Source organism: Pelophylax lessonae (assembly GCF_965119305.1).
Source record: "Pelophylax lessonae genome assembly, chromosome: 13".
NCBI lineage: Eukaryota > Metazoa > Chordata > Amphibia > Anura > Ranidae > Pelophylax > Pelophylax lessonae.
Window position 1 is genome coordinate 93099571 of NC_138780.1, and position 19898 is coordinate 93119468.

Genomic DNA, 19898 nt, shown 5'->3' on the forward strand with positions numbered 1-19898 from the left:
GTGTGTGCCCTCCTGACCCTCCCCTGGTGTGTACCCTCCCAGCCCCCTGGTGTGTGGCTTTACTGCTGATCCCTGTACACTGTCCTATACTCTGTCCTGTCAACTCCTGTCCTCTGCCCTATTCTCTGTACACCATTCTACAGCCTACTGACCACTCTATCCTTCCCTACAATCAACTGACCCGTATACGCTGCCCTACATGCTACTGACCTTTCTACACCGCCCTAAAAACTACAGACCCCTATACACTGCCCTACATGCTACTGACCTTGCTACACTGCCCTACAAACTACTGAGCACTGTACACTACCCTACAAACTACTGAGCACTGTACACTACCCTACAAACTACTGACCACTGCACACTTCCCTACAAACTACTCACTACTGCACACTGCCCTACAGCCTACTGACCTCTGTACGCTGCCCTACATACTACTGACCTCTGCACACTGCCCTACAGCCTACTGACCTCTGTACGCTGCCCTACATCCTACTGACCTCTGTACATTTTACTTTGTATGATACGTTTAATTCAGTTCTTTAAACAACACCTTATTTTCTGGCAGATCCCCTCCCGAGACTAGACTCATAAAGTCATATTTTATTTTTCCAATTAAGAAGGGTTCGGTGAATGCGCATATGAAGCTGGTGGGGTTCAGTACCTCCAACAAGGTTAAGAACCACTGTGCTAAATTAATTAGCATTCCTCATATGTGTAAAATAATATTACATGAAGTGCAAAAAATGAATAAAGTGCAAACATGTTAATAAAAACAGCAAATCTAAATATATCTGTGTGTATAAAATCAGCTTGCCAGATTATCTGTTTGGAGGCTGAAGAGTGGGAAATTTGAGTAGAATGTGATCAACAGTTTTGCTTTTGACTGCTGGTGATTGTTGCATTTGCATTTTTAGGTGTTTTTTAGGGGGTCTTGCCTTGTAGTTCTTTTTTTTACACCTTTGCTGTCACTTTTTAAATATCCTTTTTTTTTGTTGGCTTTCTTTCCTTCTTTCAGACTACTAATTAAGGGGAGTGGTTAATTTGTCACAGGTGCTTCGGGTCCCATATAACTTTCTGTAGGACTCATTTCTATGTATGCCACCTTTTTGATTGCTGGAACCCTGACCAAGTGGAACCTGACTTAGTGGGGGGTTAAAAACCAGAATTTAAAACAGGGGATTATAACAGGAGTCTTTAGACCTGTAAGCAACATCTGAATATTTATATTAGTTGTAATATTGTTGTAACCGGGAAAATGTGTGCTAGCAAGATTGAATGTTTTGTGCAGCGCACAGTGTGCCACTTGTATACAATAACGGAGCAACCGCTCCAGGATGGCTACCTCTGCGACAGATGTGAGCAAGTTGCCCTTCTGGAAGCTCACATAAGAGTGTAGCGAATTGCAACAATGGGCAGAACTGACAACATTGAAAGGGGTCCACTGCTCATTGAGCAGGTGGCTAGTGGGGTTAATGGGGAGGGTGGAGAGGTAAGTCAGGATTATCAGGTAGGAAGATGGGTTAATACAGTCAGAGTGAGTAGTAGGGGCTCATAGAAAAAAGAAGGCCAGCCCTGGGTTTGAGCAACCAAACAGATTTGCCACATTGGGTGAAGATGTGGGGGTGACAAGCTCAGGAGGTGGCAGCCCTAGATGTCACTGCTATCCCTAACAGCCGAGAGAGCAGCCCATCTAGTAAGAGTAGTGAGGGTAGTGCAGGTAGCCCTAGACAGTTGATGGGATTCTATGATCAGAAAGATTGACAGAATAATTTGTCGCCAGGATAGCCTCAACCAAATACCTGGTGGCAGGGTTCGGCATGTGGTGAACCGGGTTGATAAATTACTAGGAGGGGCTCGGCATGATCCTGCTGTCTTGGTCCACATTGGAACTAATGAGAGAATATGGAAGGTGAAGGCCCCTTAAGTTCCAATTTAACGAACTAGGCTGCAAGTTGGAGAAGGACCCCCAAGGTGATATTCTCTGAAATATTGCCTGTGCCGAGCGCAGCACAAGAAAGAGGGGGAGATTACAGAGCTGAATGCATGGCTAAAGACGTGGTGTAAAGAGGGATTTGGGTTTTTTAGAGCACTGGGTATACTTTTCATTGGGGTTTAACCTACATGCTAAAGATTATTTACACCTAAAATGGAAGGGGTCTGTTGTGCTGGGGGAGAGGTTTATGGGAAGGCTGGAGGGGTATTTAAACTAGGATTGAGGGGGGGAGGGTGAATTAGATTATAATGGGTCAGACAGGGGTCAACCCCAATTGGTGAGTGAAATAGTGGGAGAGCTATGGCAGAGGATAAGAAGGTTCCCATGTTACAAACAACCATTGGAAGTGGTACTATTTGTACCAAACTAAAAAATTTGCAACATAAGTGTGCAAAATGTGACAATGAACTAAGTGTTTGTTTACCAATGCCAGAAGTTTGCAAAGCAAAATAGGCGAGTTGGAAGCTCTGGTGCACAAGAAGAACTAGGACTTACTTGGTATTGCCGAATCTTGGCTTCATTCTTCACATGACTGGGCTATTAATATTCCTGGCTATGCTCGCTTTTGGAAAGACAGGATAAAAACATAGGGGTGGCGTTGTCTGTCTCTATGTGAGAGGTGATCTCAAAAGTGAGTGTGAAAGAGGACCTAGTTGATGGAGATTGTGATGAGTCTGAAGCAGTATGGGTGGAAATGTATATGGGTGTGCGTAATACAAAGATCATCATTGCAGTTTGTTAAAGACCTCCCAGTATTAATGAGGAGGTGGAGACTCCGATTCTTGCACACAGAAAGGGCTGCAAGGGCTGGGACAGTGATAATGGGGGATTTTAAATACCCAGACATTGACTGGAGTAATGGCACTGCTGGAACAGTTAAAGGGCAAAAAAGTATAAACCTATTAACAAGACAATTTATTGTGCAGCTTGAGGGCCCGACTAGAAATGATGCTCTGCTGGACCTGGTAATCTCAAACCATGCAGAGCTTTTTACTAACGTTAATATAAATGAACATCTTGGTAGCAGTGACCATAATATGATTTCATTTAAGGTTAGCTGTAAGCAACAAAAAAAACGCATACAGGAAATATAAAAACACTTAACTTTAGGAAAATAGCTTTTAAAAAAAATATAAAAATAAAAAGGAACACTATCATTGTTAAATTGTTACAAAGAATATAACAGAATATGTAAAAAGGAAATCAAGGACGCAAAAATTCAAAATGAACAACAGATTGCAAAAGATAGGACAAAGCTCAAAATTCTTCAAATATATTATTAGTAAAAAGGTTAGGTCAGAACATGTAGGCCCTTTACAAAACAATCTGGAGTGGATGACTGAGGACAAAGAGAAGGCAAAATTTACTGAATTGGCGTAGGGCCAATGTAGTGTCTATATTTAAAAAGAGATAAAAGTCTTTGCTAGTAACTATAGACCTATTAGTTTAACTTCTATAGTTGGGAAGATATCGGAGAGTTTAATAAAAGACCAAATAGATGATTTCTTGCTGGGAAAAAAAAAATGTTTTAGGCAACAGACAGCATGGATTAACGAAAGACAGAAGTTGTCAAAAACAAATCTGGTTTCTTTTTATGAGGAGGCAAGTAAAACCTTGGACAGAGGGGTGGCTGTGGACGTTAGTATACTTGGATTTTGCAAAAGCATTTGACACAGTTCCCCACACACAGCTAATGTGTAAGGTAAAGTCTACAGGCTTGGAAAGATCTGTTTGTAAATGAATAGAAAACTGGCTTAAAGATAGAATTCTGAGAGTAGTGGTTAATGATTCTTACTCTAAATGGTCTAAGGTTATCAGTGGTGTACCCCACGGTTCAGTGTTGGGACCCTTACTTTTTAATATCTTTATAAACAATATGGGGTCTGGGATTAAAAGTAACATTTCAGTCTTTGCAGATGACACCAAGCTTTGCAGTGGAATAACTTCTTTACAGGATGTCTCCAATTTACAAGCCAACCTCAATGCACTGTTTCATTGGGCAACTATGTGGCAAATGAGGTTTAATGTTGATAAATGTAAAGTTATGCACTTGGGGGATAAGAATATGCATGCATCATACATACTAGAGGGAGTAAAACTGGGGGAATCCATAGTGGCGAAGGATCTGGTAGATCATAAGCTTAAACATAGCATGCAATGCCAAGCTGCGGGAGATCGAGAGAGCCATCGAGAGAGAGATCATTTTGCCCCTGTATGAATCATTAGTAAGACCTCGTCTAGAATATGCCGTTCAGTTATGGGCACCAAGTCTCAAAAGGATATTGGGGAACTAGAGACAGTGCAGAGAATGGCAACTAAACTGATAAGAGGCATGGAGGAGCTCAGCCATGAGGAAAGATTTAAGGAATTTAATTTAGGCTCTTGAGGAGGAGGGTAATAAGGGGGGATATGATCAACCTGTTTAAATACATAAGAGGTTCAATATAGTGAACTTGGTGTTGAGTTATTCACTTTAAGGTCATCACAGAGGACAAGGGGGCACTCTAAGTCTAGAGGAAAAGAGATTTTAGTCTCCAAATACGGAAAGGTTTCTTCACAGTAAGAGCTGTGAAAACGTGGAATAGACTCCCTCCAGAGGTGGTTCTGGCCAGCTCAGTAGAGGTCTTTAAAAAAGGCCTGGATTCTTGCCTAGGTGTACAGAATATAACTTGGTACGAATAATATTTATAGGTAAAGTTGATCCAGGGAATATCAGATTACCTCTCGGGGGATCAGTAAGGAATTTTTTCCCCTGCTGTCGTCTTCCTCTGGATTAACTGCAGGTATAGGATTGTATATATGGGATTGTATGGTTGTGTTTTCATTACTGGATTTTTCACTGGTTGAGCCAGATGGGCTTGTGCCCTTTTTCAACCTGACTGTAACTCTTAGTATCAGTATACATGTAAACAGTATTAGAATATTCAAAAAGTGCTCTAAGTGCAGAATGTGCAAAGACAAATGCTATACAGACACCAATATACACTGAACAAAATTATAAAACGCAACACTTGTTTTTGCCCCCATTTTTCATGAGCTGAACTCAAAGATCTAAGACTTTTTCTATATACACAAAAGGCCCATTTCTCTCAAATCTTGTTCACAAATCTGTCTAAATCTGTGTTAGTGAGCACTTCTTTGTTGACTGGATCGGATTGGCTGCAAAACAGTTAAGTAAAGCGATTTTTGCTTTAGAGGGCTAGATAGGATTAGTCTTAGAATGTGGCATAGTTTAGGATTAGAGTGGGTTTTTGCTTAAACTTCCACTTTAAGTTCTAAATCCCTAATTCACAGCCTTGTTTGCAACTATTAAAAAATGCTGCACATGGAAGCATGCTTTTGTTTCTTTTTAGTACAAGCACTTTCATAGCATTTTAGTGTGGATGTGGGTATATGAAGATCGCAGAAGCAGGCTCACAAGAGACTACATTTACATTAGAAGACATTTAGAAACTACATAATAAAACATGATAAAAAACTTCAACATAATACAAAGTAGGTGTCAGTGTGTCAAGTGCCCTCTTACCAGTGCCAAGTTTGGCAAACACTTGCATAGAATCATCAAAGCGCTTCTGGCAAAATAGGTTGAAGGCATAGAGGTTCTGAATGTGATGGATCTGCTGTCGCTTCTCACCATTTGCATCATCTTTCATCCTCTGAAATGAAACAAAATTAGTCTCATCTATAAATCTCCAAATATTCTGTATGCTTTAATTGAATACTTGCAGGGCACAAATACAAGTAGGCTGAAAACTGGCTACTAGAGTTTAAATGGAACAGTAAAACAAAAACACATGAAACAACAATTTTCATTGCAAGTTGACATGTTAAATGTGGTTGTAAACCCTTACATATACCCAGTGAAGTAACTGGCCTCAGGTGATACAGAGGTGAAACAAATCCTCAAACCCCCAAAAGTCATTTGTTCTGCAGATCCTTGTAAAACTCGAGATAACGATTTTTAACAGACTCACAAAGCAGGGAACAGAGAGCTGCAGTTACACACTTTACAAGAGCTCTGAGAGTGAATTGGAGGGAAAGGAGACATCCCCATCACACAGGAACAGAGCTGTGGCTGTCTATCAAAGACTGTGTGCTGGAGCTCCCTCTCCCACCACCTTTTTACCTCTTGGGGTCAGGAAAACTTATCAGATGTGACTCCTGCAGTAAGCAGAGGAACTAGACAGCAGAGAAATTACACTTGGTGATTTGGAGAGAGGCAAGAAAACACTATAGAAATTTGTGTTTTGTTCAAACTTCATGTCTGAGATTTACAACTTTAAAAATAAATGTAAAATGTAATTTACCAATTTTTTTTTTTTTTTTGTTCAATTTAAAAAAAGGTAAATGCAGCTGAAAACCTACATTTTTGAGCATGTTTGTAGATAGTTTGAAAAACATTGCTGCTCAACTTCCCGTTGAGTCCCACTGTGGTGCACAGTATCGACCCTCATTCTTAGACTGGATATTCTGAGAATTGCCCACATGTCCTCCAATATTACTTTACTGAAAACACCTCCAACACCCAAGATACAATGTCCCTTGTCATAGCTATGTCATTCCAGCAGCTAAATCTCATGTGTGCTAGAGAGTTGAGAAGTGTGAGATACTAAACGGGTTGCATGTCCACTACCCAGGGTGTGCAAGCACCAACAGGTACAGCAAAGCACTGTTACCACAAAAATATTAGGTGTAACCACAGCTCTACTTTAAAGTGAACCTGAACAGGGTGATTTGTCATCTTTTAGCCCTAGTTCACTAGGAGTGAGTTTTAGTTAAATTTCACTGCCACTTACCACAAATGCTGCGGGTGGGAAATCACTATTTTTAGGTTTGTCAAAAAAAAAATAAAAATTCTATTAAATCGGGAAACCTATATTAACATTTCCCACCAAATGAAGGTCTAAAAAAGGCCTGAAAAAAATAAACAAACAAACACACAACAGTATAACATGGAGTCAAACAAGTCACTGGAAAGATGTGCGCAGTTGTATTACCGCAAGCAGAAATTGCAAAATTGTTTTAAAACATCAGTAAGATTTGTTTGAAACTTCATTCTTAAAGCGGAAATAAACACTCCTATTGCTTTCAGCCAAAGAAAAGGCAATCATTACCGCTGATCTTCAAATGCCATGATGCTGCACATGTGATCAGTTATAAGACTAGTCATTTGATAGTTTGACAGTTTGGTTGAGAGCACAATCAATGTGACCGTTACATTCCATGCTGGGAATAGAATTGTGTTTTTAAACTGTTAAATAATGGGTTTAGTTCCACTTTAAGGGCTTAATAAACCCATAATAGCACCCTCTTAGCTACTTACTGCTAGCTGAAGTGCAAGCTCAAATTGCTTATCCTGGAGTAACTGCTGTATCTGTGTAGCAATTGAAACAGGGACCAATCTCCAGACAAAGTGGTTGCTAGCCACATATACAATGTTTGGTCTAAAGAGAGAAAAAAAAATTAATTGGAAAAATGCTGCATTTTGAATAGCCTGCAAGTAAACGTTTCTTAAAACCATACATACCGTATTTTCCGGCATATAAGACGGCTGGGCGTATAAGACGACTGCCCCTAATTTTCTTCTACCAGTAATACTTATACTTAGGTTAACTTGGAGATATTATACTCGGCGTATAAGACGACCCCCCCATTTTTGGGGAATTCTTTTGAGGTTCAAAAGTAGTCTTATACGCCAGAAAATACAGTAACTAATTTAACAAAAATTAAACAAACATTGCTATCTATATCTCCCCGTTTATCAATAAAGGAATATTTTTTTTTTTTATCACAAATATATTACCATGCAATAGCATACAATGCTGACTTAGTTTTAGGCTGGATACACACTATACAAGTTTCTTTAGATTTTTTTCCTTTAGGGTTTACCAAAACCTGATAATATGGAGGTCAAACCTAAACACTTTGGCGGTTTCCCTTTGGTACGGCCTTTGAGGCGATGGGCAAGAGCAAAAGATCACGCGCCTATGTTTTAAAATTATGCGGTGGCTCTTTGATTGTTGTGAAAGCAGAGCAGGTTAGTGTAAATAGGTATAAGAAGTGTATTGGATGTAAATTATGTGCATGTCTAATTGCAGTATATCTTCTCACTATACAACAGAAAGACTGTTCTGTGTAACCTTATACCCCTGAAGAAGAAAAATATATGATCTTTCGAAACTAGTTGGGTTCCCGAGTGGTTCTGATCTCTGTCATCACAGTTGATTTGAGGTTACGCTCTTAGAACTATATTGTATTTGACAAACTGCTAAGTTAGATTACGTCTTTCTATTGAACTATTGCACTGTGGATCCTCATCTCTATCATTACAGTTGATTTGAGGGCTCACAGCCTTGTTACCATACTTGTTTTAAGGTTATGCTCCCACAAAAATACCATTTGTCAAACAGCTATGCTATGTTATGTCATTTTATGTAACCTATGTAATGTATTGTCATTTTGTAAATTAAAAATTTATACATTTTGAACCATTTTGTTACTACTTGTTGCCCTACAAAATCCCACATTAGGAGATCCTATATACAGAATCTGTTTAGAACACATGTTTTTACATTTATCCATACAGCTCATTTGCCTCGATGTAAGAATTTTTTTGCATACTGGCTGACAGCTGAAGTCCAGGCACAAAAAGTTCTCATTTAAAAAAATTCCTCAATAGCTACAAAACATAAATCCAAAGCTGAAGGGTGGAGCCTGAACATGACGCAGACATAGAGCGCCTCTAGGAATGCCAGGAGACCCGTTCATGGACAAGAAATGGGATTGATTCCTTACCCCGAGAGCCACCCTGTGAGACCTCGTTGTGGATGCAAGAGGTGGCCTGCAGTTGGATTCCAGCGGGAGGGATGAACAGGAGGACAGGGGAAGAAGCGGTCGGTCCCTGTAAGCAGAAAGCTGCATGGTGGCATACCTGAGTGGGAAAACCTGAGGACTGGGAACGAGGGATGCTGATCTGAGCCGAAGTGGGAGTGGATAGAGTGGGTGGGATCCAGAGGTTGAGGCTCGGCTGAGCAGAAGGTGTGGGGGAAAAACAGCCCTGACAGGTTACAACCGGTACAAGCTTACAACTGGTGGAAAGAAGGAGCCCGGTAAAAGGGATCGAAGACCAGCCACACTGGTTTAAGCCCCACAGTTCCAATACCAGCAGCAGCACAAAATGGGGAAGACCATCCCTGTTCCCCGGTATCTCAGGAGGAGAAAGATAACGAAAAACTATCCCCCTTCTGCTGGAATGGGGAGTCCCTGTTTTTGGACATTTGGGATACAATACTTAATGAATTGAACTGCCTACCAATTTAAAAGAGCACCCCTGAAAAGTAAGAGGGTTGGCAGGGGCAAATAGAAGCAAGGGCTAAATTGACTGGAACAAAACGGTCAGAGAAGTTAAAAAGGGAGAAGTGTGCAGCTGGAGGAGAGACTTTTTTGGGCTGGATACCTATTAGAGAAACCTGAAGGGTATAAACAAGACTAAAGGAAGATCTAAATTGAAGGGTAAACCAGCGAAGTGAAGTGGGGTGGGGTGGTAAAATCCCCCAAAATAAGCGCAAGTCCTGGTACACAAAAAAATAAATAAAATATGCATGACCTATGAAGGGAACACAGAAAAAAGTCGACCACGGAAAAACAACTAGGAGAACGTGTGAAACGGGCGATAGGAAATAATAAAAATTAGCAAAATAGGCAATCAATGGGGACAAGCACCCTTAATCGATAATCAACTTAGAGATCGATAATGACTTTTAAAACACGGAGGAAGAGAGGTTTAGCCCAATTGCCCACAAAATCAGAAATGGTAGAAACAACACAGGCTGAGGATTGAACAGATATAATGGAAAATTTAACAGATATAAAATGACACTGAAGATAGAGTGCACAGGATCAGAAGACAGCAATGCGTGGCAATGGAAGCCCCTAGAGGGACAGTGTAGTGAGATTTCATCACTATACAGAAAAGGCACAACTTTGGGAAAAACTGAGGGGTGCACCATCATTAAAATAAGAAAAAGCTACTCTCCAAAAATTTGCTAATTTAGCGCCAAAAACATTAGCAGAAAGGAGGCGCCTGAAATCACTACTTGAACAAATGCGTGCACATCACATTTAGTATAGTTGGGGTATCCCTGCCTTGTAGGATGGAAAGATGGCTGTTTAGCAAACCTAAGATTCCTGGAAGAGATACAAGAATTTTGTAAAAAATTTGATCTACCTATCCCAGATATACCTGGATGGTCGGATATGGGGAAAGAAAGACCCCACTTTCATCTGAGGCAACTAGTTCTCAAAAAGAATGTGACACTTAAGAAACATTAACCAAAAAGGAATAAGTCGCAAATGGAGAAAATGGGATGACTTACCGTAAAACCATTTCTCTGATGTTCATTGACGGACGCAGCTTCAGATCTTCATAACCATTGGGTTATACTGCCCCCTACAGGTGTAGGACACTAGGCAGAAAAAGTCTGGCTATGCCCATGGGCAGTTCCAGGGAGTATACTCCCTCTCTCTGCTATAGGCACTTAGTTTAATTACAAGCAGTGTCAGAAGAATAACAACTCCACAGAGGGGTGGGTGCTTTGTTCGTCAATGAACATCAGAGAAATGAATTTCACGGCAAGTCAAAAACCTAATTTTCTCTTTCGTTCATTGGACAGGGCTCTGGATCTTCATAACTGTTGGGACTCTTTAAAGCAATTTTCAAAGCAATTTTCAACATGAGAGGTGGGAACAGCAAATAAAATCCCAAGGCTAAACAGTAGCCAACCAGGCAACAGGAGCTCAACCAAAACAACTGGAGCCCACCTGGAAAAAAAAAAAAAAAATACACCCTCAAAGAGAATCAGGTCCTCTCAACAGCAGCCTGCAAAACCTTGCAGCCAAAAGAAGCATCTGCAGATGACAACACATCCACTTTATAAACTTTGTAAAAGTGTGCACTGACGACCCAGTGGCCGCCTTGCAAACCTGTGTCAGTGATGCCTGAAAGCCCAGGAGGCACGAAGTGCCCTAGTAAGCCTTAAAAGGGAAAGTAGAAACCTGACCCTTGATGGAATAGGCCTGAATCACGGTCTGTCTGATCCATTTGGAAATGGTGGCAGAGGAAGCAGACAACTCTTTACGAGGCCCATCCGTGAGAACAAACCCTGAAAGACTCCGTAGCTGCCAGGTACACCCTAATTCTCCAGACTTCATTCAAGGCAATTTCCTTCAGATGTTTAGGCCTGGGACACAGGGAAGGCAACACAAGGTCTTCATTCAAATGAAAATCAGAGACTACCTTTGGAAGGAGCGACAAACAGGGGCGAAGAACCACCTTATCTCTGTGAATCACCAGGTAAGGTGAATGAAAGGATAACGCCGCCACTCTTGACACCCTGCATGCAGAAGTGATAACCACCAAAAAGGCCACCTTGTAGGACAGCGTAAGCAAGGGAATCTCCCAAACATTCTCAAAAATAGGCTTCTGGAGGACCAAAAGCACCAAATGGAGGCCAAGGTGGCAACAAAGCCCGCACTGGAGGAACCAACTGTCGGACACCCTGAAAAAAGGTACGCACACCAGGGAGTGAGTGGCAATAGGTCATTGGAAGAAGACCCCCAAAGCAGACACCTGGCCCTTGATTGTACTCAAGGTAAATTTCTGTTAAAACACACCCCCCCCCCCCCCCCCCATTAAAGGAAGGTCAAGATCCGAGCTACCGAAAAGGAGCCAGGATTAACACCAAGAGACTCACACCACGCAATGTACGTCTTCCACATACGATGGTAGATCCTCCTACAAGTAGATTAACAGTGTAGGAATCACTGATTCAGATAAACCTCTATCCTTCAGCACCTGGCATCCAATAGCCAAGCCGTCAAAGCCAGTGATTGTAATGCAGGATGCAAGATCGGTCCTTGAGACAGCAGATCCGCCCTGAGAGGATATTCCAAGGAACGTCGGTGACCAGATCAGCGTACCAAGCATGGAGAGGCCAGCCCAGAGCCACTAAGATGACCAGAACCCCTTCGGACTCGTTTCGGTGTAGAAGTCTTGGCAGAAGCTTGAGACGGGAAGGTGTAAATCAGACAATACTGACCCCACGGGACCACTATCGTGTCTGTGGCATCCCGCCAGAGGATCCCTTGATTGACCCACAAACCTCTACACCTTTCTGTTGAGCCGAGACCCCCAACAGATCCACCTTGGGGGTGCCCCACCAAAGACACAACTGATGAAACCCCTTCGGATGAAAGGACCACTCCCCTTAATCCAACGCCTGCCGACTGTCGTAACCCGCCTGCCAAGTTTTCCTCCCCGGGAAGGTGTATGGAGGAGAGGGCTGCAACAAACCGAATGCCAGCTACCACCAGAGCAGCCAGGACACTTCTTGTGCCCCCTTGGTGATTGACTAAAGCCACAGCCATGGCATTGTCCAATTGAATGTACACTGTACAAACCTGAAGACGATCTGTCCAATGGTCTAGACACAGTCTGATCACACTGAGTTCCAAGACATTGATCGGTAGTGTGGACTCTTCCAGCATCCAGATCCCTTGAGCAGAATGCTTGCCGAGGGCACCTCCCCAACTAGACAGGCTGGTATCCGTGGTGACCACTGCCCAATACAAGGGGAGGAATAATTTGCCCAGCCGAAGCGCCAGAAAACAAAGCCACCATATCAGGGACTTCTTCGTTCCCCAACTCAGCCGGATCGGATTGTCCAGAGACTGCGGAGTCTTTTCCCCATTTGGTCAGAATCAACCTTTGCAGGGACCTCGTATGGAACTGTGCAAACGGAACCGCCTTTAAGGTAGACACCATCAGGCCCAGAACACGCATGAAAGTCTAGTCTAGAGGGATGACCATCTATTGCAGTGGTCCTCAACTCCAGTCCTGGGGGGCCCACTAACAGGCCAGGTTTGCAAGATAACAAAATTACATCACAGGTGATCTCATTTGCTGCTCAGTGATTGCAGTATTCTAGTTTGCATCTCCACAAGGTAATACTTAAAATCTGGCCTGCTAGTGGGCCCTGAGGACCACTGATCTATTGGCCAGCAGGAGACTAATTGCAGCCTGCAATTTCTGGAGTTTGTTCAGAGGAAGAAGCACTCTGGCTAAGGCATCCATAGTGCAGAGTCCAGAGTCAGGCTCAGATAGTCCAGCTTTGTGGACGGAACCAGGGCAGACTTTTGAAAATTCACAATCCAGCCGAACTCCCGCAGAGTGATCTGTGGGTTTTCCACCAGAGCAGAAAGACTCCACTCGCAGGATATTGTTCAAGTAGTCCAGTACCGCAATCCCCCCTTGGCAAAGCAAAGCTAGCACCAGGGCTAACACTTTTGTGAAGACCCGAGGAGCCTCGAGGTGAGACCAAAGGGAAACGCTAAAAACTGATAATGCTCCTCTCCCATGGCACAGCGGAGGGGACTTGCACATATTGGAATGTGAAGTTAAGCATCCTTGATGTCGATAGAAGTGAGGAAATCCCCGACACAGGGATGCCACCACCATGCGAATGGACTCCATTCGGAACTTCTGCACCCGCACAAAGCAGTTCAGCGCCTTGAAGTTCAGGATTGGACGCACTTTGCCTTCCTGGGAACTGTAAACAGGTTTGAGTAAAAACCTTGAAAATGTTCCAGAACAGCTGATCCGCCAGCTTAGCAAAGGCGGGGGGGGGGGGGGGGGGGGGGTAACGACTGTTCTCCCTTCAGGTCATGGCATAAAAGCTCAGCCCACTCGGGTTTCTGACACCAGGGCAATGGTGAATCCTGGCCTCAGTGCCGAATCAGCCAGAGTGTACATACTACAGGCCACAGTCTCCGCCTTCCTGTCAGCCGGATCCTCTTCAACCGGAATCATGGTTGCCTTGTTCAATCCGGAAACTGAAGTGTCCACCTCCGGTGGAACAGTCCACTTCTTAATAAAGGGACTCCTCATAGGGGTACCGCCTAGTAAAGCGCTTAGGGACACCACGGGGACACTTTGGTTGTCCCCACTCTTTAGTGACAATTCTATCAAAATAGGCGGGGGAAAGGAAACACCTTTGCCGCTCTGGATGGCTTGTGAGTGCCAAAGGGAACCTGCTCCTCCATCGTAGCTGCATTCTCCATCTTCAAGGTCTCATGCACAGATTCAATGAGTGCTTCCAGCAGCGTCCTTTCATGGGCGGTTGCAGACGTGGAGGAATCATCCGCACTATCAGAGGATTCTGGGCACGTGGTTGCAGACCCAGCAGGGTGACCTACGTCCGCGGCGGCTGAGTCAGATTTAGCATCTGAGGCGACAGATGAGGCAGGGGGCGTTTTTTGCTAGCCCATCGCCCGAAGACCCCCTCCACCAGGGATAAAAAGAACTCTAGGACCGCCGTCAGTGCATCGATGGATGGTTGGGAGCCGAAGGGCCCTGCAGCCTCAGAGAGGGGATCAGGTGGGGACATGTGCTCCAAAGACTTCATGAGTCACCAGGGTGACACAAAAAGTAAAAAACACTGCAAGGGACAACCCCCACCAGGCTGGCAGCACCACCCAGTCACGAGGCACAAGCAACAAGCGATCCTCAGCAGAGAGGAAGAGAACCCCACTAAACTCACTACCCAGCAGAAACAGGCACCTGCAAACGCCAGGAAAATCTGCCCTGCACGTGCGGCAATTAGGAAGTGAAAGGATCAAGGGGTCTGCACCAGGGGATGAGGAGGGGCTCCCACTGCTGAAATCACCGCCCACAGGGCTCCACTCTCATGGCCCCTGCTATTTTAAATGGCAAATCACCACCGGACAACACAAACATGGCCGCCGTGTACAGACTACAGCAAAATGGCGGCATCACGAGGCTTACAGGGACCCAGGCTGGATGGGGGCCCTGGCAGGAGCCCCTACTAGGTACAACCTCCCACTTGTACAGGTGGTCGTGCGGTCGCCAGCGTCACGCCCCCATCACCAGCAAAGCACCCTGCCCCCACCCCAGGAGGTGGATCAGACCACCATGGAGACTAAATGAGGAACTGATACAAGATAAGGAGGTAAAGGGTAAAATAAGAAAACAGATATAAAAATATTGTTTTGTTTAAAGATCAATAATACCCAAAGCTATGCTCCTATATGAATAGACTAGGAGAAGGATATAAGATAAGAAGGGAATCTTGCTGGCCTTCATCAAAGTCATACCTAAAGAGAGAAAATATGCAACCCTGTGCTCTAGTTATAGACCAATATCATTATTAAATGCAGACAAAAATTATATGCGAAGGTTCTAGCTAATGGGTTGAAAAAAACTGATGCCAGATTGGATCCATGCAGATCAGGTTGGGTTCATCCACGGGAGGGAAGGAAGGGACAATGGGGTGAGAATGGGCTGCTAAACAAAACTCAGAGAAAAATCCCCAGCTCTATTCTTGTCAATAGATGCCGAAAAGGCATTTGACAGTCCGTTCTCCACCCGATCCCTCGTTTTTTTTTTTTTTAACGAATGAAAATAGGGCTTTCATTTAAAAAAAAACAGATGTTGATGGAAATGGATGTAAAAGTAAATGAATTATCATCCATTTACATCTGTTTTTCCATAGAGATGCATTGATCCCGTTTTTCATCCGTTAACGGATGGATGAAAAACGGACAAACGGTCATCATCAACATCTGTTTTTTGTGTGAAAGGGGCTTTATACAGAACTGAAACTTGGTCTCTCTATTACTCCAATCTTCTTCACGTGTGGCCTATTGACTCATCATAGTAATAGATGCTCTCAATGATAGGAAAGCAGGAGAACAGGAGGTCAAAAGCCAACTTCCCATAAGGTGTTGAAATAAATAAATGTGGCTATTACGAGATGTTTAAAAAGGAGAGTACAGGTATACTCCACCAAACATTCTAGAAAGATTTGTAGTGGAAATAATAAATAAGCCATCTTAAAGCAGTGTTAAACCCAACACCAAAAACATTCTGAAGCTTACTGCATTCATTTTTTTAGGCTTTTTTTTTTCCCTCCAGTTTTCACCTGGTAATCTGGCAAGTAACACACCTCCATACAAGAGTGCCCCCACTCTGGATGAAGCACAGGCGGGCGCAGCAGAGAGTGGCATTTTCATTCTGGAGGGGAGGGTAGTGTTAATGTACAAGCAGATTTGAATAAACTAACGAATTGAAGCTAATCACAAGCTCACAATTCATAATCAGTTATCCACCGCCAAAGAGGGTCTTGCGGTCCGGTCCCTATGCTTTTCTATGCCTACCTTTGCTTAAAAAAATGTGAGTACATTGTTTTTTACAAATAAAGTGGATTTTATTTAAAACGGTACTTCACTATACGAGATTTCCTTCCTCTATATGGAACCCTGGACCCACGGCTTATGAGCACGAGGGGCATAACACATACGGTATATACGGCTACTGAAAAGGGATCAGCCTATGGGACCATCCTGGACCAGGGAACAGATTCCGGTCTTACACGCTGATTACCCCTGTAGGGGTGAAATTTTCTGGTGAGTGCGGGCAGAGTTGGGACTAAGGGAGCACTGTTTCCACACTCGGCACCCTTATACCCGGAGCACCACGGAAAGCACCCACGGAGCCGAATACAGCAATAGCCCACCCTTATTTGCACTTTCATATGGACTTTATATGAACTTAATTTTTATTCACCCAAACGATTGAACTTTTTACTGCCAGAGATCTATATATATTTTTTACCATATATGTCATACATATTTTTTTCTTGTCACAGCTAATTTTTATCACTCGCACAGATAATATTTTATCACTCCTGTTTTTTATACCGTCCATTATTTATTATTTGACACATTTCACTTATTACCGATATTAACTAGCAGTTTATGAATTTTATACCATTTTTACTATTTTTTTACTATTGCTTTGAGATATCACTGCTAGCACTATTTGGTGCAATCTATCACTGTTGCACATGCGCACGGATACTTTATGAAAATTATGCGCACTGATTTACCGCACTAAGTCACTTCAATAATATTGTTCTTTGGATTAATTGATTACTTGCATAATTTATTGGTTTATACACTGCACCTTATGTATGTATATATATATGAACTAACCCCACATATATGATATATTACCTGTAATTATAATTATATTAGGGCAGTGCCAGGTACCTCATCATCTCCACATTTATTTAATATTGACCATTGGTCTATATTTTAGAGGTAGGCAGCAGCCATCTTTAAGAAATCTAGAAATAGATTGCTTTCTCCATAGCGCGGATATTACTGTGAACCATACTTTTGGGATAAAGGTTTTACATAAATAAAAAGCTGATCATTGTAAGCACCTATGTCCGCGTTAAATACATCTGGAAGATAGCTTTTTCTTTTGAAAAACAACAGATTTCCTGGAGAGATCACCAGATAAATGTAGAAGATAGCAAGCCAAAAAAAAGAGAACTAATACAGCCATTACATCCAAGAATTGGTAAACTGCTAAATAATAAATGCTTTTGGGTTTAATACCGCATTTAAATTATTAAAAAGGTACAAGCTTTCAAGTTCCTTAAATCCCTTCTTCAGGCTTTAAAGCATGACAGAGGGATCCAGGGATTCCAAAAATCTTTAATAATTTAGGTTAGCTAATAAAAGGGTGTGACTTAAACTCCTAATCTTTCTGCAATTAATGGCCTCTACGGTACAATACTCTACTGTAACAAATGTATAATAGCACCCATACCAACCAAAATCCATCTTACACTAATGACTTCGGCATAAGAAATTGATTTGGTTGCTAAACTTTAAAAAAAAGGTACAGCTTTGATCATGTAACCAAAATTAAACAAGGCCGGTAAGCACTGCAGCATGAAGTTAATAACTGTAGAATCACAGACACTCACCCTCCAGATGAAATAAAGCGGGGTCGCTGAAGTTCAATACTCTGCACCAGCAGACGCGGTTCAAATGTTCGAACTTCCACGTATCTTGGCAAGACAGCAATAATATACGGAGGCTGATGCTCTGTTATGCAGAAAAACACTGGATGAGATTGCAATTTAGAGAACTAAGGCAAGAATAGGTTATATCTATGAACTATAGTTACTACCAAAATTGAGAACATTCACCAGTTACTTTAGGTTGGATAGCAACTAAGGAAAGCTTGCAGAAGTCTCAAATACAAGGTCTATTGCCAACACTTCCAAAAAGTCTCTGGAGACCGAAGGCTGCTTAAGCCTTATAAAATATTTTTATATGCTTAACCACTTCTGGACCGGAAAGATTTGCCCCTTTAATGACCAGGCCAATTTTTGCGATTTGGCACTGCGTTACTTGGACAATTGCGCGGTCGTGCGATGATGTACCTAAATTAAAACGATAGCAAGTAAAGCAAAAAAGTCCTGGATGGCCGCACTCCAGATGCAACACCTTTATTGTGTATAAAACTCATACAGCAGCAATAATAGTTGACGCGTTTCACACCATAGTCTGCTGCTTAATCATAGTTGACTTCCCAAATGGACAGGAAAGCATTTTATATATATATATATATATATATATATATATATATATATATATATATATATATATATATATATATATATATATATATAGCTAATTGACAAAAAATTCCCCTAGGGGTGGGACTTTATAGTGCCTATAAAGTCCCACCCCTAGGGGAATTTTTTGTCAATATATGATATTAGGGATGTGGCACACCTTATAGAGACTCATAGCAGGAACACACCCAATATATAGCTAATTGGTTACACATGATATACACCTGTTACAAACCACATGTGAACGTTAAGTGCAGAAACCAACAAATGAGGATGAAGTGGCGAAAGAGACAGGGGTAGAGCTGACTAATAGTACACACACACACACACACACACACGGAGACACTGTGTGTGTGTATACTATTAGTCAGCTTTATATGTGTGTTGTGGATAGGAATGATCTTTCTTTGTTTGAACCATTTGAGTTTATCTGTTGACAAAGACATAGTTCACACTAGTATGTAATGATAAATTATTGGCTATACTGATCTGTGTGAATATATTTGTATTTGTCTTTGAATGCTGCAGTGAATGTAAATGATATGTTTTGTGGGTATTTAGTCTTAGGATTTTGGTCTTTGGACTTACATTTACAAATAAGTGTTTTTTTAGTCCCTGTCTTTATTTTTGTTTATATATTTTGTACACTAGCTTTATGTTTTTATTATATACATATTTTTTATTTGCTCTTTTCATGCATTTGGCTAAATTGCAGGTGAATGACCGTTTCACCGTTTTATTTATTTCTGAGACTGGGATTAATGCGGCTCTACCCCTGTCTCTTTCGCCACTTCATCATCCTCATTTGTTGGTTTTTGCACTTAACATTCACATGTGGTTTGTAATAGTTGTATATCATTTGTAACCAATTAGCTAAATTGCTATGCATTTATGCAGAATATATATATATATATATATATATATATATATATATATATATATATATATATATATATATATATATACATATATATATACATATACATATATATATATATATATATATATATATATATATATATATATATATATATATATATATATACACACACACACATACATACACACACACACACACACACACAGCTCAAAATTTCAAGTCATGAGCTACTAGCCAGGCCTTAAGAGTTACTCGCCACTTGCCCCACCCAAACCCTACCCTGCTCCGCTCCTAAACACGCCCTCGTAAAAGATCTCATAAAATTACACTGTTAAATGTTTTATTCAGAATTAAGTTACAAAAAAATATTAACAACAGCAACTTTAACACTTTAAAACTTTAACAATGTAAACATAAAAGCAAAAAAGTGCTTTCCCCGAGTATAGGTGTGACATTAAGGCAAATAAAGCAGGGCTTCCCTTCATGCCAAACAATGCAGAGTGCCCACAGC

At 41.8% G+C, this 19898-nt stretch overlaps 1 protein-coding gene across 1 annotated transcript in view; it reads right to left on the minus strand.

The window, feature by feature from the left end:
• VPS39 (VPS39 subunit of HOPS complex) overlaps nt 1–19898 on the minus strand; it is a 118998-nt gene that overhangs the window by 84751 nt on the left and 14349 nt on the right. Inside the window, exons 9-11 of the mRNA XM_082275200.1 lie at nt 17851–17971; nt 7320–7440; nt 5523–5652 (exon numbers count right to left, since the gene is read on the minus strand). Coding sequence (XP_082131326.1) covers nt 5523–5652; nt 7320–7440; nt 17851–17971 — 372 coding nt within the window. The remainder of the gene's footprint in view (nt 1–5522; nt 5653–7319; nt 7441–17850; nt 17972–19898) is intronic.